General features: G+C 37.6%; 2 protein-coding genes across 2 annotated transcripts in view; one reads left to right on the forward strand and one right to left on the reverse strand.

The window, feature by feature from the left end:
* Nucleotides 1-894: 894 nt before the first annotated feature.
* On the reverse strand, nt 895-12927 carry MRPL21 (mitochondrial ribosomal protein L21). The gene is made up of 7 exons (XM_075187994.1): nt 12753-12927; nt 8624-8684; nt 7369-7454; nt 5242-5405; nt 3576-3628; nt 2768-2871; nt 895-1013 (listed from the first exon to the last, which is right to left on the reverse strand). Exons 1-7 carry the CDS (start codon nt 12910-12912, stop codon nt 949-951), a joined length of 693 nt encoding a protein of 230 aa, XP_075044095.1. The 5' UTR covers nt 12913-12927; the 3' UTR covers nt 895-948.
* A 5-nt stretch (nt 12928-12932) lies between these two features.
* IGHMBP2 (immunoglobulin mu DNA binding protein 2) overlaps nt 12933-21224 on the forward strand; it is a 55778-nt gene continuing 47486 nt past the window's right edge. The window contains exons 1-4 of the mRNA XM_075187993.1: nt 12933-13127; nt 14801-14967; nt 16729-16921; nt 19816-19913. Of these exons, the coding sequence (XP_075044094.1) occupies nt 13057-13127; nt 14801-14967; nt 16729-16921; nt 19816-19913 (529 nt within the window). The 5' untranslated portion in view covers nt 12933-13056. The remainder of the gene's footprint in view (nt 13128-14800; nt 14968-16728; nt 16922-19815; nt 19914-21224) is intronic.

A 21224-nucleotide genomic window follows, 5' to 3' on the forward strand; every position in this document is an offset into this window, starting at 1 on the left:
ATTTTAAATTAACTGAAACATTTATTGTCTACTGCATTAACTCAAATTAAATAAATTATGTAACCTCTGAAGACAACCCAATGTTCCAGGATTTATTTTGATGTATATTTAATTTTTTCCCATAAACTTTTTGCCAAAAAACTTTGTATTGATCACTGGCATGAGTTCCAGAATAAGTAAAATTTGATTTTATGATGTAAGCAAATTAAAAATGCCATAGGGGGTGACTATTGTCTATAGCAGGCTATCTACTGGCACAGCAGGCTGGGGCTTGTAGTTTCACAATAGCTGGAGAGCCACAGGTTGGTCAGGCCTGGTCTATAGCCAGTGTAGAGACTGAACATGAGATAAAGTACAGGGCTCCCTCTTTATAATGCTTCCCTTTATAGTTGCCTTCCCAGACCAACCACAACTATAGTCTCTGCGCAAAAAAGTAGTCATTCCATTATGTCATTTGCAGGTCATGCAAGACAGCAGAATAGACCAAGTGTGGCAAAAATCAGATATTAAAAAGGAAAGAGTGCAATAGTAGACCCAGGTGACAAGATATTTCTCCATCTTTCCCAGCTTGCTGGCTGAAATGTAATGGATACTACAGCACATTTACCCCCTCCATTAATACCGGTTAATATATTCTAGACTTGTTACACTAGAGTGTCAGCTCCTATTGTATGCAAGTCAAACATGTTCATCTGTCCTCAATTTAAAACTGCACAAGGATGCCCGATTTTTATGTTTTGAACCGGACGCCAACGCAATAAATGGAGTTCTGCTTAATGCATTAAAAAAGCATCAAAATCAAATGCAATACAGAAAGCACATAACTAACTTATACAATAAATGAGAAATGCAGGCTCCCTTTCATAAAAATAAAACCGCACACTGTACAGTAAATAGAACAAGAAATTATTTTAATAACATTACAAGTAGAAAAAAATATGTATATATTCACGATAAAGCAGGGGCAATTTCAATGGTATTAATCCTCAGAATGGTCTGTGGGTGAATTATAACTGCAAAACAAAAGAAAACACAAATATATATTTGTCAGGTTGTGAATAACTTTTAATACATTTAATATGCATATTAGGATTAGTTATCTACCAAAAACATAAAGCATGCATTCAGGTGTATCTTTTCTGCATCAGCGTCCATCCGTAGTTGCAACGTGATTACACGCCTTCACCAGGACAAACCTCTATGGCCCAGTCCAACCAGCCTGAAGGAGAACCAAGCCAGAAGACGCCACATTTTCAATTGGTTGCCATGATCCTTACAACCAACAATATTCTCCATACATATTACATAAATGTGCCACAGACTGATGGCTTTGAAATACAATTGGACAAAAACAATTATGGATGTGGCTCAAAAGCAAATAGGCGAGTGCAAGTTTCTTAATGTGTTTATAATGATGGGGTTTCCAGCAATGTGTAAACTGTAAGGGTACAAACACTCCATAGAGCTAGAATTCTTAAATGGTTATAAATAATAATTATATATATATTCTATCACACGCCAAAATAGCTAGTGAATGCCATGCCGAGTACTAGCATGTAATAAAAACAATGATAAAGTCATCATTAATGCCCAAAAAAAACCTCACAATAAAACAAAATAAGCATATATACTGCACACAACAATAAACTACTGCCCATCATTTATCAATTACACCCCAATAAAATATCCTAACGCACCTTTAAAGCCAATAAATTAACAAGCAAAATAGCAGATTATTATTATTATTATTAAGATACATTGAGCCAAAACAACAATCATATTGCAAGTTTGTTAGCAATGGGGGTCAATAACGTGCATAAGAAAAAAAAAATTGTTATCCAGAAAAATACATAGTTCTCCATAATAAAGGATTTTTTTTTTTTTTTTTTTAACGAATAAAATTTTTATTGCTTTTTAAAGTTTTACAAAAGGGGTACAGAAGAAAACAAAAGGGGGGAAGGGTACATAAAGGGGATGGAACACTAGCACAATACACCTGAATGCATACAGAAACAAAATCAAAAGTATCGGATTATTTACTGTATATATTAAGCTTGACTAATACATTAAATGTCAACAAATAAAAGATCATTCACCAGCGTCATTAGAGGCCGAGGGTAGGGAACGTGATGGATTTCCCTCCCCATCTGTCACATAATTATGCCAAGCTCTCCACTTGATCAGCGGGGACGATGTTGACGTGGAGTATTTCCATTTCAAAATTGAAGTTGATTTTTGAGATCACCTTGGCCAGGGGAGGGGGGAGAGGCTGCTTCCATGCCTGAGCTATAGCTGCTTTGGTTGCTATCAATATTTGGCCTGTCACATATCTACCCCAACTGGGAAGAGTAGGGGGATAGTATTGCAATAAAGCTAATTCTGGCGTAGGGAGGACTGAGTGACGAAGGACTGAGCTTATCAATTGAAAGACCTTATTCCATAGAGGCCTTACTGCAGAGCATGACCAGAATATATGGAAAATATCGCCATGCTCAGAACAGTTGCGCCAACATAGCGGAGATATGGAAGGCCAGATTTTATGAAGTTTGTCTGGGGTGGCGTACGTTCTATTAATTTTACCAGCATCTCAGTATGGTTAAGGCACTTGGACATTTTAAAGGAGTTGGCAAAAATATGATCCCAGTCTTCTTCCGATAAATAATAAAGGATTTTAAGCATTAAAAATTAAATTCTAGAGCAGAACCTCCTTTGAAGAACAACGCTTTAATGTCACAACATATAATAATTTCCAATGTGTGCATCTTACTTTTTGTCTTCTGGTATCTGTGGCGTCTCCAAAACTTCATGTTAATCTTTGGGTAGGATTCTGTTTTTTCAATCACTGTTGCTTCAACGCGGACTAAATCTTTACTGCAACACACAAAATGCACAAAACTCACTCTCACCCCAGATGTAGTTGAGTGTTACTGCCCTGCATCAAGTGTACAGAAGGAGGAAGAATATAGGATGCTGGGTAAACTACACAGAATTGAATCTAGATTTCAGTACAAATGAATATTCTAGTTTTGGGGGTAGGGGGTTCATAGCAATTTATAATAATCAAATTCAAGCCTGCTGACATTAGGCACATAAGTGACCGTCCCCAGAACAAAGACATTCTTCACTTTACAGATAGTGTAAGATACATTCTCCATGTAGGTAGGGCGATTTGCAAAAATCAACCTTTAGATCATTAACATATATTGGTAAAAAACAACAACTGGTGGGAGCCCTAGAGTCTGAAACCTCTGATAATAGGATAATAATTTGGGCTCTCGTGAACAGCAAGTAAACGCAATGTGAAGCATATCAAATTAACATCTATGACTCTGGGCCCATTTAACCTATACATTTACCGCTCACGTAAGGTATAGTATATTTAATAGTTTTACGCTGGAACAGTGGAGATTGTATGGGACAACACAAGTGGTTGCATGTAAACAGGTCACACACTCCCCAAACAAAATGGGGACCTGCTGTCTTCTAGGTTTCCATGTTGGACAAGAATCTCCCCGTTTAGTATATTTAGCACTTAACAAAAGAACAAATATATTGTAGAGAACAAAACAGCTTACCCAAGTAGAGGCTTTCCTATTAGTGTAAAGTTGTCACTGCCAACTAGCAACACCTAAAAAGAAACAAAAAACAAAACTAAAATCCAACTGTCCAACCTAAAAAATTACAAAGGAAAAAAAAATAAAAAAAATAAAAATGTCAGTTATAAGAATGCTAAATGCACCACTAATACTGAGCTTAGATGGGAAAATAACTAGCGGACACATTAAAGTGAATGGAAAAAACTCCTCCGCTGGGAATGATTACAAAGATTAGAATATTGCTTGTAGTGTTTTCAGAGCGTAATCACCCCGGAGTTATGGGAGGAGAATTTCCCTCTTATTTAAATATGCCAGCAAAGGGCAATCCATGCTAGTGTTTTCATATCTGGAAATGTGCTAGGTTGTCTGACAGCACCCACATATGCATGTAACGGTCGTTTAGAAAATCATACATGCAACATACAGCAAATAAATACCAGGATGCAGAGCTAAGAAATACACAATATGTGGTTAACTGGTCTTTCACCCAATTTGTTATGGGCAGCACGGTGGCTTAGTGGTTAGCACTTCTGCTTTACAGCACTGGGGTCATGAGTTCAATTCCCGACCACGGCCTTATGTGTGAGGAGTTTGTATATGTTCTCCCCGTGTTTGCGTGGGTTTCCTCCGGGTGCTCCGGTTTCCTCCCACACTCCAAAAACATACTGGTAGGTTAATTGGCTGCTAACAAATTTATCCTAGTCTCTGTGTGTGTGTGTGTGTGTGTGTGTGTGTGTGTGTGTGTGTGAGAATGTTATGGAATTTAGACTCTAAGCCCCAATGGGGCAGGGACTGGTGTAAGCAAGTTCTCTGTATAGCGCTGCGGAATTAGTGGCGCTATACAAATAAATGGTGATGATGATGAAGGCTTGTGGTGCCCACACACTGAATGATTGAGCCAGAAGGTAATTTGGCCAGTTATACGGATCACAACGTAAAGGATGCATATACTGTTTCTTTCATGGGTCAACCGATTTTGACTATGACTGTCAATTATGTAAGTTGTCTGAACATACCTGCGTGGGGGTAAGTTTGAGAAGACTGACATTGCACACTGGTGCAATGTGTGATTTGTGAGTATAGACTTTAAAACAATAAAACAAAACATTAAAACTAGATTAAATGTATTAACATTGGTTACTAACATTTACTGGTAGGCAGCCTTATTACAAATATTAGCTTTGTAAAATTCTATAAGTAAGCCTAGGTACAAACTTGCGTTGACAGGTGCGTTCTAAACAGAGAGTTAACTTAAACGTACAAGTGGAACCACATATCAGTGCGATGTGTGTAAGCTTCCAGCAGCAATTCTAGTGTAACGCAAAGTTAACGCATGTAAAAATGCAAATATGTACCTTCTCATTTAGTGCAACTATTAGTTTCACATCTGTTTACATGTGCTAAACTTGCATTAAAAGAAAACATATAAGTCTAAAGCTTCTGTTGACTCTATAATTTTGTAGATACAATTATGCTCAATATAAAGTTACACAGTGGAGGCAATTATGTACTGTGCTGAACTAAAACATAACCTCTTAACTCAATCTGTACCACAGTGATGTCAAAGGAAGACTAAACTATTTGACAAGTTTACCACAGCAATATATAGGGTACAAAGAAAAGTTAAGTTATCAAACAGCCTTACCTTTTCCAGCCTGATCCTATCTCCACATTGTGCTTCAAATGAGCCATTAATTAAAACAAGATCTTCGTTGGTTACTTTCCACTGTTTACTTGCAAAGTGGATGACGGCAAAAAGCCGCCCAAACTGTCCCGTGGCAATAAGATTGTTTACTTTTTTAACGAGCTCTACAAAAAAATTATAAGAATGGTATAAAAATACAGGAATAACAAATATTAATTAGTAGGGAAAATGCCAGTGTTTGGAATGTTAAATTGATGAGTTTCTTTGAAAGTTTCCATTGACCTTTTAAAGCAGCAAAAACACTAATTAAGTTTGTTCAGCAGAAATATGTAACCATGCCTGTTTGTATCATTGCATTAAATGTTTAATAGGCATGATACTGAAATATCATATATAGGCAATAACATTTTCTCAATATCTACAACTGAAGGAGCAACACACCAACAATGGGGGACATGTATACAATCGGGTTTTATAGGAAAAAGTTGGTGTTGCCAATAGCAACCAGGCACTGTTTAATGTAATTCTGAATGCACCCAAATCAGACTTGTTGTTAGGGGTTATAACACCTTGTCTTCAGTGTCCTGTGAATCACGTCCATAAGAGATCAATACATTTTGGATTATTGCGACAAATTAAATGAATAAACAAACAACAAGGAGATGACTTAATATTTCTAAACAGATTTACACTCCTTAATGTAATAAATAAATAAATATAAAATATATATATATATATATATATATATATATATATATATATATATATATATATATATATATATATATATACACACACACACACAAACACTTTTTGATTGGAACCACACTGTCAGAACCCACTAATACACACCCATATAAGTTAGAGATGCACTTTGTTTCATATAAAAACATATCACATTAATTTTATTGCAGCTCCGGCGTTTAGACGTGATAATGCCGTGTCATATTTTTCTTATGACCCTATCCGGTGGTCATGTCATGTTGACTCAGTGAAGAGTTCTATGTCTGCCAGAGTGTGTAAAATTCACCAGATGAACAGTAAGATATTCCTGGGCAGTACTGCAGGTATGGTGCACTTCCATTGTTGGATAATAGAGTGTGATTTGGGTGACAAATGAAGAGTGCTGCTAGAAGTCAGCGTGTATGAAAACCACACAAACTTTCAGACACTTAAAGAGAATCCTGACTGTGCAGTATTACTATAGTGATATTATTATGGAGCATATTTTGTTAAGGGCTCAATTTCAGTCAATTTCCTCCTTCCCTTTATTGGGGAACAGATTGGAGGCGCTGTGGTAAAAATCATTAGTGGTAATTTTATCAGTTCTAGTGACCAGAACCAGCCTGACTATGAGCAGTTGGCGAGATTGCCAAAAGTGTGTTGCTATAATTTCAGCAGTTTTTACGGTATAGCCAGACTAGCATGAGAGGATCCAACAAGGAACGTGCTGATGTACGCAAGATTATGCCTAGGGTTTCTGGTTTTGAGTGTGGGGGAAGTTGGTTTTCATTATTTGCTTTGCACATGCCAATGTTTCAAACTTATCATACCATAAAAGCATTCGATAAAATCCACCAATTCCTAACCTTGCAGCGGGTACAAGAACATTCCTAGGTCATTGGGAGTACTCAGCGCAATAAAGATTTTGAGAAGTTTCACTTTTAACTAAAAGTGCCAGGAAAGTCCTCATTTTGGGTTTTTCTGGGATTTTTTCAGTTTAAGTTGAAAACTTAATTAAGTCATTCATGTATTGCAGGAGATATTGAAACTTCCAATATGCTTTGAAAACATGTAACAATACTATTCTCTTTGTTATTTGTGTTAATATTGATGTAATGTTTCTACATCAGCTGTTGATAGAGGAAATCTTCATGCCAATCCTCTTCATTTATATTTATAGAAATTATATATTTTGCTTATTCTATGCACATCTACTGTAAGAACAGACAGGTATAAATATTTTTTTAAAAGAGGTAAAAAAATCCACCAACTATAGATGTACAGTCACAATAGAATAATAGATAATAGAATTACTCTTGTGTCACAGAAATGACTTACAGCAACCTTGGTCATGTAACATATTTATATGTAACATAAGTTAATATAAAGGCATTGAGCTCTAACCTCTGTGCTCTTCTGCTTCTACAGTGGGGTCTGGTAATTTGATCTCTGGCCAAGGTGGTTCAGATATGGAAGTCTTTGGAACGTAGCTGAAAATCATCACAATGTTAAGTTAATAGAAAGAATCACATTGCAATTCAGTAATATTTAATAATACATCTTGGAGAAACTGGGGGGAAAATGTTAACAGAAGTCAAAGGGGTAAATGTATCAAACAGCAATTCTCTGTGTTTCAGATTTAAAAAGGAAATTTTATAAAAGACAAAACCCGCCGGGTTCTGCCTTTAATTAAATTGCTGTTTTATGTGCAGACAGCATTTTAGTTTTATAATATGTATACATATAAATTGTTTTATATTTCGCTTATTTTAACTTCCTCAATAAAAGTTATATTTTAATATTAGATCATTTCACTAAATATCATTAATGACGCTGAGAGTGCACCTCAAAACTAACTTCTTCCTCTTTTTCTAATATACTTGAATTAAGTTGAAGGCTGCACTCCACATTAAAAATAAGTAATTGTTATATATGGAAATAAAAATGTCAAAGTATAGAGTGGGCATCAGCCATTTGTGATTTAGTGCAACAGTTCCTCTCTTTTCTGACCATATACAGGTCATACAAGAAGGAGAAAAAGGGAGGAAATGGTACAATGAGGACCCAAGAATACTGGTACTTTAATTACATTAGAAACACTGATTGACTTGCATTTTATTTATCATATGAAAATAACTTCCATGATACATCTGCTTTCATATTACCAAGGCCAAGCATCATGACAGTTCCAACTTTTGTTAATCCATACGCATTTGCAAACAAGTCATGTTCTCTGTGTAGAATACTTTATATCCACAAGTTATATTGATCACTTGATAACTTTGGCATATTTTCCCCTTAGAGATTCCATTTTCCAATTTGGGTCTTCTTTGATCACACATTTTGAAACAGTAGGTGGGGGGAGGGGGGCTATAAATAGTTGTGTAAAGTGTATTCTTTATATGCAAGTTAAGGTGGCAGTAACATATCTGCTTAATAGCTTCTATAATCATGCAAGAGGTCTGTCACTTCCCATTATTACTTTCAAATCCTAATGATATTGGTGGAGAACTGCATCCGCATTCTACTGACATGCATTGCAGTGCTTTATTAATAGAAATAGAAAGTGCTCTTACATTTCCCAACAACAGATAATGTAATGTAAATGTAATTCCAAGTATATTACTGAAATATTCAAAGATTAAGAAATTATATTTACCTAGGCTGCAGTGAAGAACTCCGTGAACTCAGACATCGTTGAGGTGGCCGAAGTAATGAGACTGAAATAAAAGAGGATCTTTATTAGAAAATGAATAATAAAAAAAAAAAAGATTTTAAAAAAGAATATAAAAGCAATATATTAATGCTTGCAATTAAAATCAGGAAGCCAATAAAATGTATTACCAAGGTACAGTATTATCTGAATTAGTGTTAATCATTAAAAAAAAACAAAAAAAAAAAAACAGAACCATTCAGTACACAACTAGCAGAGCACTGATATAGAGACTGGTATGTAAATGAAGTTAGTATGACTAGTATCCATTACGGAATGATGGAGAGGTTGAGTTAACGGGATTAATTTAGCAACAGGAAAACAATGTGTTGCAGGCCATTTGGATTTGTGCAAATATCTCTATTTGCCTGCCTTGTATGTACATGGGTGCATATAGTGTTTTTTGAATCTGCCACAGAAAACACTGGAAATGGCACATAAGTGTCCAGCTTACAAGCTCTTTAACGCCAAAAATGTTTGCATTTTTCTCCTATCACCACATCATCATCACCATTTATTTATATAGCGCCACTGATTCCGCAGCGCTGTACAGAGAACTCACTCACATCAGTCCCTGCCCCATTGGAGCTTACAGTCTAAATTTCCTAACATAGACAGACAGACAGACAGACAGACAGACAGAGAGAGATTAGGGTCAACTTTGATAGCAGCCAATTAACCTACTAGTATTGTTCTCCTAAAATGCTTCTTAGTTTAGCAGTCTCTCTGTCTGTGTGTTAAGGAATTTAGACTGTTAGCTCCATTGGGGCACGGACTGGTGTGAGTGAGTTCTCTGTACAGCGCTGCAGAATTAGTGGCGCTATATAAATAAATTATGATGATGATATCTTAGATATATCTTTAGAGTTTGAGCATTGAGACAGTCTGCAATACATCAACTTTGCATGTAATTACATTGAATAAAATGTGCTCTCTCATATAGTGTGCAAACAGCAATGCAGCGAAAGAATAGGTTAAGATCTGATCTCCACCACCCCTATTACCATTACGCTGGTCAGAGACACTTTCTTGTAAAATCACCAGCCTTCTAGCAAAAAGTAGCTCTTACGGTGGTAAAAGTGTTCAGAATTAATAACACTATTACATTGGTCAACGCTTTATGTGTATAAAAGCTAAATACGGTTCCTGGTAGGTGCAGTGGAGAGCTCTAATATCTCCTGCATTAGGCATTTGTTAAATTGCTACTATACTTAAAAATGCCTAAATCATGCTGAAACAGCCGTTGCTGTGTGGTATAAGGCTTATCAAATAGGCCCCAATTATTTGTTTGTTTTTACATTACTTTTGATGGAATCTTCCACTGAATAAAGTTTTACTGTAAACTTCATAGTCTAAGGGCCAGATTTACTAAGCTGCGGGTTTGAAAAAGTGGGGATGTTGCCTATAGCAACCAATCAGATTCTAGCTGTCATTTTGTAGAAGGTACTAAATAAATGAAAGCTAGAATCTGATTGGTTGCTATAGGCAACATCCCCACTTTTTCAAACCCGCAGCTTAGTAAATCTAGCCCTAAGAGTTACTGGGTTTTGACCCCTGGAAAAGTGAATGGTTTGGTCAGGATGTGTCTCAAACCAAAAATAGCAGCAGATACCAGCAGCCAGGACATAGCTGTGTGTGGATTGCCTCTTATCTAATGTTGACACATGTCTCATGTGCAGAGCCAGATGATACAAAATGGAATAGATTACTGCAGTTCAGACTTATTTTCCTTTTAGTTAAAACATTCACGCTGATTAAAAAGTACAATGAAACACAGCTTCACAACAAACTTTTTATTTTTTATTTATAGACTGTTCTTATGATGGCATAATTTTTGGAATCACATTATACGGTGGAAGCTGCAACTGCTATGTGGCATGTTTCTGTATAGAGAATGTGTTTCATATCCTCTCAGAGCACTGCTGCAAGAATTCCTGTAAAAAATGCTCCACCTAGTGCCCACTATTCCAAGCATACATTCTTAACACACGACCATGTACCTGGGTATTTGGATACAGAATAGGGACTCCTGTTTTTTAGTAGCATTTTTTAGAGCTATACAATAGTAGTGGTTTTCTGGTAATGTATTGAGCACTCGCTGTGTTTTGTATGTTTCATACAATTTACTTTTACTAGTTTTGTTTTTCTAAGTCTATTAAAAATATACATTTAGGAAAAAAATAAGCAATTACATAATTTTGTCTCAACATGTAGACATGGACACACATCAAAACAGGAACACAGAAACATTTATATACACACACGGGAGTGTAAAACGGCATTTATGTGCCTACACTGAGGCAATCATTAAATAGATACAGTTAAAACATAGAGCATACTTGCCAACTCTCCCGGAAAGTCCGGGAGACTCCCAAAATTCGGGTCGGTCTCCTGGGAGAGCTGCCATTTCTCCCGCATCCCGAAATTCCCTTGGCAAAATGATACGATTCTCAGTGAATTGCATCATTCCGATAAACTGCTGTTTCTGTGATAAAAAAAAAATCATACTTACCCTGCCTCTTCGGAACGCGCTATCCCTGGATCACCTCCTCGTCCTCTTCACTTCTTTCAGCAATTGTTCGAAGAACTGCACATGCGCACAAACATCTCGCTCTATCTCTGCAACTATAGTTGCAAGGAGCGAGCAGTGATTGACAGGGAGGGATCCACACATGCGCTGTTCAGCTCTGCTCTTCGGAGCAGAGCTGACAGTACTAAGATTTTTCATTTATGATAATGTACACCTGCTTCAGCTGGCGTACATTATCATGACAAGTTTCTGAAAAAAAAACTATTTTTCGGAACTTGTTAGATTGCGAAAGGGAGCAGTCACCATACTGTTGAATGGTGACTGCTCCCCAAAACGAAGCAGAATGCAAAGCGATGCACCTTTAATAAATATGCGGGGGACAAAGAGGGACATGGATTGTACGGTAAGTGCACGATGGTGCACCATCACTATTTGTTAAATATGCCCCAATGTACGCTCTTCTCTGATAAGACACAATACAATACATATGTGAAATATAAAGTCAAAGCAGAATGTACAGGAGTTAAAGAAAAAAAATAAATAAATATCCAATTATTGTCACCTGTTAAGTAATAAAATCCCCCCTCCATGAAATACGTTTATCATAATGACATTATTAATGTCTACTGTAGATAAAATGAATGTCATATAGTCCGTTACTGGGCATGCAGCAATTTAAAGCAAAATAATCTGTATTTTCCTTCATTAATGAATCAGGGCCATAGCGGGGGTTTTAGGGTTGGCAAAAAGCTCATTTTTAAAATGTAACATTTGTCACACTATGCATGCACATACCTTGCCCCAGTATTTTGTTCTGCATATATTGAACCCTTTACAGCACCTTGCGCTTCGAGAGACAGATCATGGGAGTTCACATTCAAGCGCAGTACATTAAGGGCATGGGAATGCAAGTCAAAACCGCTACACTGCACACATATAGGGTATGAGATGTGTGTTTTGAAGTCATATTTTTTTGTGCATACACAAAGCAGTTGCAAATTCTACGTGCCAAGTAAGTGCTATCATGCATCAGTTACGTCAACATTTTAAGATACGCCAAGGAAACTATAAATACAGATTTCTGTATTTAACGTGCATATTTTGCAAGTACGGAGTTTGCAAAATTACAGCCAACTCTAAATCACCCCCCTATTACATGCTATTATGTCGCATTTAGGAACCGGATAAAACCTTCTGGTAGAGTCTGAACAATTCAGAAAGAGAGATAGTAAACGCAAGCTATGTACACACTGGATAAAACAGGAGCGTTTAACTTCAGATGCATCTGCTGCATCCACTATAGAGATCATTGTTCTTTATAGTAAAGTGTCCCTGCCAATCATTTTTTTTTAATCAAAATTATAGCAAATTGTGTAGTGCAGATATAGCAAAGGACGATTCCCACCATCACTGCAGAAGGTAAGTGTGACAGTGTTAATACCATGTTACATGGATGACCCCACGCGTTCTGTGAATGTCATACATTTGCAGGAACTACCTGTCATGTGAGAACTCACAGTCTTCCCAAACCTTCTCTCTTATTACCTGCTGCCGAGGCCTGAACACACCGTCCGGCTATCACACTCCGCACTAACTGCCCACAAGCTGCTAGCGCCATCCTCCGCCTTCTTTCGTACACTCTCCAGCACCGGTTCCGTACAGTGCCGCGGTGTGCGCCTGGCAAAAGCTTCCTTTCCGGGAACATCGTCACTTTGGTTCCGCCTATACAGGAACTGACGGAGGATAATAATGCTAACACCAGATGAAGAACTGACAGCTGGCTGAAGGTTCTACACATAGTCTGTATCGGTTTTATTCATAGACCTTTATTGGGGGTATTGCTGTATGGATGGAGCTGTTTGTTAAAACTCAGTTGGAACTTTTGATTGAGGAGCGAGATGCTGAAATTGAAGAGACCAGGTATGGAGAATGTCTTGTTATATACAGTATGTACCACTCACATCCCTTTCCTCAAACACTGCATGCCCTAGAGGGGGGGGGGGTGGACTGTGCAGATTTGCCTTTTACTGAATGCACAAGCTGAAAATTGAGCTGTATGTGGTGGGCATTGGGCTTGTTACTGTAACCTGCTATAGAATTGGGTTTATTTATTTTCTTGATGTACTTTGCTTTGTACTGTATACAATGCGCTAAGTATGTTTTAACACCAGACCATAAATTATCGTTGTACGTATTCAGCATTTTGCTGTACCTTGTGCAGAACTTAGGCATTGCTTAGTAAATACTGTATATCCTTTTTTTTGCCATCATCATCATTTATTTATATAGCGTCACTAATTCCGCAGTGCTGTACAGATAACTCACTCACATCAGTCCCTGCCCCATTGGAGCTTACAATCTAAATTCGCTAAGATACACACACAGACAGACAGAGTGAGACTAGAGTCAATTTTGATTGCAGCCAATTAACCTTTTGGTATGTTTTTGGAGTGTAGGAGGAAACCGGAGCACCCAGAGGAAAACCACGCAAACACGGGGAGAACATACAAACTCCACATAGATAAGGCCATGGTCGGGACTTAAACTCATGACCCCAGCACTGTGAGGCAGAAGTGCTAACCACTTAGCCACCTTGCTGCCCACATTGAACAGATTTAATCATTTTCTGGAGTGTCTGATTCATACTGTAAAACAAACTTAGTTTTAAGTTGCAGGTCTATTATGGCTTCACAACATGCTTTAAAAATTATTATCAGAAAATACAGCCAACTTTCAAAACAATCAACATGGTAGCTCTCAGTTACCTAAAGCTGAAATTGATATGTCTGTATATATTATGCATAGATCATTTTAATCTCTATGTCTGAATATACGATTGACTGTTAAATGGACATTTGAAAAATTTACTACATTTTAATCTTTTGCAATTCATTTCAAATAGTTATGTTTAATTTTAAGTGCATATTTTTATGGGGGGAACTTTCGGGAGGAATTGAAGTCCGGAATTCAATAGTCTTTTAAAGGTGACATGTATGTTTTAAACCCTGATGTATGCCTGATTTAAGTATGATACCACCATTGCTTTTGTAAAAATATTCTTTATTCTAAGACTGGTAAGTGTGCTGTAGCTGACGACCATATGCATTCTATAACAACTATATCAATTATATAATTGTTATATCTCTGCAGTCTATACAATGTGACACATATTGGATAAAAAACAAAGTTTCAAATAGTTTTTGCCTCTAGTGAGTAAGCTACAGTATAAAGTCCATTTTATTACTGTGTATTTCTTAAAGTGTACCTATTAGCTACCCACAATCGAGGCAGCCATATTGATTGCTTAACCAATATGAATGCAGCCATGGCAGTGACGATAATACTGTAAGAGAGAGTCACAGTAAAGACGAGTACATAACTTACACCCATCACCTACTAATTATTAAAAACACAATCTTGGTTGGAGATATTCTTGAATTCTCTAGCACCCAGTGATATCACTGTACCTTATGCCTCAATCATGAAATATGGTTCAGCTTACAAATTGGCTACTTTCAGCCTTATCTTAAGGTAGTGCTCAGGCAGCATGATTATAGTTACTGTACATTACATATGTTGTGCTTGCATTATAGAGCCTGGCAAGAGAATGTCTCCTTAAAAGAATTACAGCGCAAAGGAGTCTGCTTACTAAAGCTGCGGGTATCAAGCCAGAGAACGGGGCTGTACGGACGCTTCCTTGTAACCTTTACACCCAAGTATGACGCTGATGCGGTGCTACCAAGTAACAACTTTAGATCAGGTATTGATGGTGTGAGATTCTTTTATACCTGCAAAGCTGCATTCATATACAAATAATTAAGTACCAAATACAGTGTTCCTTCTTTTCTTTCTACTTGCAGTTTAAAACACATGCCAAAGTTGGCATTATAGCAAGGGTGGCTTTATGAAGAGGTTGCCTTATGGTGGTATTAATACATTTCAAATTAATTTTGTGTAGACAATTGTATTTGGTAGTAAGTCATGATGACAGTATAAGAAGGGATCATTATATTAACCAGCAGAATAAAGCATCCTTCTCATCAGTCTATAATGGTACAAATCACAGTTATACTAACTAATTCTGCATTCTATAACTATAAGAAGTGAACACTGTTGGATCAATTAAAGCTAAAAAATGAAGGCTACAAAGGAACATTAACACCCACTGCTACAAAGTGTTCTGCCAGTTACTGACGGACCCTAGGTTGCTGCTGGCTTCGTACACTTGGGTGTTTTTCAACTTTTAGTGCTTTTCTCTTGAACTACACTCATTGCATCAACACTTAGGGGCATATTCAATTGTTGGCTTTAAAGCCAAAAATCTTGCGCTCCGCGCACTATTACAGTTTTTACAGTAGTTTTCTTGCTGGGTTTCAGCTCGCGGCTCAGGGAGCTGCGAGCTGAAATCCGGCTTACTATTACCGTAATACCGGTAATAGTTTTAACGCCACGGGTATTCTAAACAATTGAATATACCCCTTAAAATGAGGATAATTGATCCCTATGAGAACTGCACTTGGTGTATACACTTCATAGTGAGCACTGGCTAGACCATGGATGCATAATGACCTATTGTCTTGCATGTTTGGGCCATCCAGCATTCACTATTAGTACTCTTCTATGCTGTGGGTGTGTTCCTCATAGGGATCAATTACTTACTGGTTGCCTACAATAAAAAGAACCACAGGCCCTTGACATTTTTTTTTAGAAATTTTTATTTCTATTTGTCAATTGTTAATAAAATGATTGACAAACTTCTGCTCATTTTTGCTCACACCTGGACAATGTAGAACTTGACAATCACTTGGATGATCAGATTTCAGAAAATATCATTAAATTAGACTGCATAAGACAGAAATAGCTGCAACCTTATTTAATATGACTACATTAACCTTTGTGTGTGTGTGTGGACATCATTGGCAATGCTTATTGTTCAAATAGACTATAGGGAAAATAAACAATTATTAAATGACATAGCTCTGCATTGAATACAGTTGTATCTGGTGAGCAGAATACTGTGATATCTCTGGGAAATTAAGATAAACTTTACTTGGTGATATGAATATATTGCTAAAAACACAGCTATGGGATTCATGTCTAGCATTTCCTAACAGAATCGGAACCTTTCATAAAACCCAGGACCCTTGGTTTGCATTTAATAATACTACTCTTCCAGGAAATGTGTAATAACAACACAATTAGGGATATATTTACTAAACTGCGTTTTTGAAAAAGAGGAGATTTTGCCTATAGCAACCAATCAGATTCTAGTTATCATTTATTTAGTACATTCTACAAAATGATAACTAGAATCTGATTGGTTGCTATAGGCAACATCTCCACTTTTTAAAAGGCGCAGTTTAGTAGCTATACCCCTTAGTGTACTTTTATTGGTAAGGCATCTTAGACTTGGAGTACTTTAATGTGAATGTAAACAAAATGTTCAGAGTTCCCCTTTAAGCGGGCCTAGGTCACCTTCTCTCCAGGACCTCTAGTCTCACGTCTCTCTTCTCTATTGCAGGTGACATTGTGGGACTTTACGAATCCGATAGTGGAAGTGAACCTCTTTCTACGGGGATTGTGTCTGGCATTACTCAGAAATCTATTAATGTGGCCTTCGATGAGTCTCAGGGAGATTCATTAAATCTGGGTAGTGAGAGCACCTACAGACTTCTCAAACTGGCAAATGATGTTACTTACAAAAGAATCAAAAAGTAAGATCCCATTTCCCTTTTGTAGGAGGCGATCATTAATAATTTACTGTATGATCTACTTGGTGGTTTCACATCATCACTAAATAAAATGTATTGTTTACAGTATGTGCCAGAATATACAATGGTAGCTTCTCTTCCACACTCAAGCATTCACCTGAATCTGCCACCTGTACAGCTAGGACTGGGGAGTGACTTATTAATATTAAAATATTAAATATGTGGAAACAGTCATCCTTGAGGAAGAATTCTTAAAAACATAAAATTTAGATTTGGGGAAGATCCATTAACTTATAGTAAAATACGAAGCTTGACTCACTGGACTTACATAGAGCAATGTTGTCGATGCCCCTCCCTATTGAACCTTATATTTTTGTCCAGTGTTAACCCTTCCATAACTACTAATGAGAAATATATACCATCAGAACTTCCCCTAATCTGTCCAGTTTCAAACGGGCTTTAAAAACCCACCTTTTTCTTCAAGCCTTCCAGTCTCCCACTTAACTTCCTACCTTTTCTTCTGCCTCTTCCCCTCATTCCCCCTCCCTTATCCTTATCCTCCATTCCTCCTTCTCTCCCTCTCTCCCCCATGTCTCTCTGTCTGTCTACCCCACCCCTTAGATTGTACGCTCCTTTGAGCAGGGCCATCTCTCCTCCTGTCTTCACCACTTTTAACTCTGCTCTCCAGCTCCCTAGTCCTCCTCCTCGAGGACCCTCTTCCCCCCCCCCCGTCCCCTCTCGCTCCCTCCTCTCCCCCTGGGGGTCTCCCTGTCATCCGTGCCCTCCCTCTTGGGCTCCGTCATTTGCGGACCTTCCCCTCTCCCCTCCTCCGCCCCTCTAGCTGTGCTTTGAGCTCACTGAGTTACTGTGCTTATTGTTTACTGTACTGTGCTGTCTCACCTCGTATTGTAATTTCGTTTGTCCCTGTACGGCGCTACGGACACCTAGTGGCGCCCTATAAATAAAAATTAGTAATAATAATACCTGAAAAGGAGGGAAGAAAAATAGGCGCTACTCAATATGCAAACATAAAGGGACCATAAATGAAAACCAATAGGTAATTTCAGTGTTGAATTAAACCACAAATGTCTATAATGAACGTCTGTGTAGCTCCCATGTTACTCACGATACCATAGATATATTCTTCAAACTTTGTGTGGATACAAAAAGTTCTTCAAAGATGATGATGGACATCGATCAGTACTAATCACAGAAAGTTCTATCTTCCCCGAATCTGTACGTGTGTAGCTTTTTCTAAAAGCATGTATTTCTACACCCTCCCACTGCAGGTGTTGTATTAATTAAGCTCCATTTGATACATAAGGGGAAAGGGAGAATGAAAAGTACATAGTGTTTACCTGAATAACAGGTTAAAAGCAATACATATTTATTGCACATACATAAACATTATAAAATATATGATATAGTATAAATAATACAAATTCCATGCACTGGTATATAGAGGTCCGTTTCAGATGTAAATGGTGAAATAGCATTTAAACAGCTCTTCTCCGGAAAAGATGATGCTCTACCTGGAACACTCAGGACTCTCAACAACTCTGGTTAGGAACAAACACCTTCCCCATCCACGCTCCAACGCGTTTCAACTCATATACGAGTCTTTCTCAAGGTAGTGCGGGAAGGGGGGAATGGCAGTATATAAAGACAATCACAACCAATCATGTTGAGCACATCAAATAACATACATATCTCCATAATAAAAATTAAACATTTAGCGTACCCGGGTTGCATTGCCATTTCCTTCAAAATATTAATTAATAAGTATTGAAAATCCTAAAAGAACTCCCTCCTGATGAAGTCACCTGTGACGAAACATGTAGAGGAAGTAGACACTCGATTACAAGTGGGAGAGCGTCTCTGTTCTGAATAGGGTGTTTTAGAAGGAAGAGTAAGCTGAATTGTAACCTGATATGCTGTGAATACTTGTTGTTCTGGTACGTGCATGATTTTACGTTTTATGAATAAATCTTTTACATCTGATAATACACTATGGAAGTGCCCCTTTTGTGTTTGATATCTGTGTAATACAGAACTACTTCACTGTGGTCACTGATGGCTGTAGTGGTCCCAGAGATACACAAAATAGGGGTGGGGTACGATAAAACTATGCTGGTAATTCCGACACCTGTCGTGCCTCCAAAAAAAACCCGATAGAATAGAAAATCGGCTTGAAAATAATTAGACTTACCTTGAAAACGCTGGAGATCCCCGAAGAAAGCAGCATAATGACAGAAAGACTTTCCGATTGGAGAACTAACCGCCTCTGCTGCCTGACATCATCGCAACGTTTGTCAAGCAAAATTTAAAGCGGCAATGTGGGGTCCCCTAAGGTTAAGTGGTTAAACACTTAACCGATTTTTGCCGCTTTAACTTTATCTTGACAGACGTCGTGATGACGTCAGGCAGCAGAGGTGGTCGGTTCCCCAATCGGAAAGCCTTCCTGTCATTATGCTGCTGTCTTCGGGGATCTCCAGCGTCGTCTTCAAGGTCAGACTAATTATTTTCAAGTCGATTTTCTATTCTTTCTGGATTTTTTAGGGAGGCATGGTGGTAATTGTAAAAACGATTACCACTGCAAAATAGGCAGTGTTGTTCTCTATGCAACTGCTCTGTAAACTCTCCATTCATACAAATAGGGAGTTCATAGGGGATGGGGGAGATGGCAACATCACTGTGTGTTTAAAAGAAGCCCGTCCCGGTAGTAGGGAGGAGTGTATTGTTGTAGCCATTGGGAACCTGCCCAACCCAGGGGGTGGGAACACCAGGCAACTAGGACTTTGTATTACAGCATAACTAGTACCCAAAAGTACATTTTAAGCTTAAGGCAGAGTTATCCTTTACATTTTCAATAGTTTGTTTTATTGTTTTATCTACAGGGCTTTGACCACACTAAATCAGTACCACTCCGGACCTGCTTGTTGTCTGATAGATGTCCTCTTCGGCTGTTCTGAACCCAGTAGCGCTGGGCCATCAAGTAAGACCATCTCTTCATTGGATACTGTCAATATTGTCAGCACTGGGATCCCAAAATAAGGGAGTAAATAAATACACTGGAAATTAGTTCATAAATACATTTACGTTATGCCTTCCGAATGCTTCCTTCTTTTAATTCATCTTAATGAGCAAGAGCAGATGAAAGAATAATGAAAGTTTATTGCTAAAATGGAAAAAAAAATTCCTGAGGCAAAGATGATATTTGAAACAAAACTTGATCGTTATAACCAAAACAAGTAGATGAATCAGAGGCACACTAGGGAACAATATAACACTGTATTACACTGCTTCCAGGGCTACACATATGAAATTGCAATATAGTAATAAATCCTCAGCACAGTTAATCACATAAAAAAATATACTTTATTGCATATAGGTATAAAACTGCAATTTTCAAAAGGTGCATTCTCACAATAAAAAGCCCTTCCATAAATCAATGTCAGATATTTAGTCCGTGTAACAGTTTGTTTTGCAGCAGCCTGGAAATTAGTTAATTTGATACAAACAAAGAAAAGGGAAGTGTGTTTTTTATGGGGCCCTCTAATGACAATGCTATTATGTTAAAATTATAATCTTTAAAAATTCATCATCAGTATTTATTTATATAGCGCCACTGATTCCGCAGCGCTGTACAGAGAACTCATTCACATCAGTCCCTGCGCCATTGGAGCATACAGTCTAAATTCCCTAACATACACACACAGACAGAGATACTGTGACAGAGAGAGAGAGAAACTAGGGTCAATTTTGATAGCAGCCAATTAACCTACTAGTATGTTTTTGGAGTGTGGGAGGAAACCGAAGCACCCAGAGGAAACCCACGCAAACAAGGGGATAACATACAAACTCCACGCAGATAAGGGCAAGGTCTGGAATTGAACTCATGACCACAGCGCTGTGCGGCAGAAGTGCTAACCACTTACCCACCATGCTGCCCACTTGGGAAGGACTTGTAGCAAAATATTTAAAAAATGATTCTCCGTTGATGACCAAAATGAAAAAACTGTTAAAATAGACAGAAGAATACTGTCTAAACCACAACCCTGTTCTAATAGAGAATAACATTTATTCTTATATATTGTTGAGTGTCATTCCTTCAATATATTTTATTGTTATGTTTATTACAAATTTAATGCTTAATTGTCACTTTACTCAAGTTTTCACATGACCCATAATAAGCTAGATAAATCTTTTTCCAAAATAAAAGTTTCTGTCTTAGTATCTTCTGACTCCCTGTTAAGGTATTTATTTAGTTTGGTTACTTATTTTGGGAAAAACACATGCCATAGAT

The sequence above is a fragment of the Mixophyes fleayi genome, chromosome 10 (assembly GCF_038048845.1).
Source record: "Mixophyes fleayi isolate aMixFle1 chromosome 10, aMixFle1.hap1, whole genome shotgun sequence".
In the NCBI taxonomy this organism is placed as follows: Eukaryota; Metazoa; Chordata; class Amphibia; order Anura; family Limnodynastidae; genus Mixophyes; species Mixophyes fleayi.

Bases quoted from the DNA above. Each gene is read 5' to 3' on its own strand.
- MRPL21 (XM_075187994.1), bottom strand. From the start codon at position 12,912: ATGTTCCCGGAAAGGAAGCTTTTGCCAGGCGCACACCGCGGCACTGTA. The intron at 5,406-7,368 runs GTTAGAGCTCAA...ATTTTTTTGTAG, and splicing joins AGAAGCAGAAGAGCACAGAG to AGCTCGTTAAAAAAGTAAAC. The intron at 2,872-3,575 runs GTAAGCTGTTTT...TGTGTGTTGCAG, and splicing joins ATAGGAAAGCCTCTACTTGG to TAAAGATTTAGTCCGCGTTG.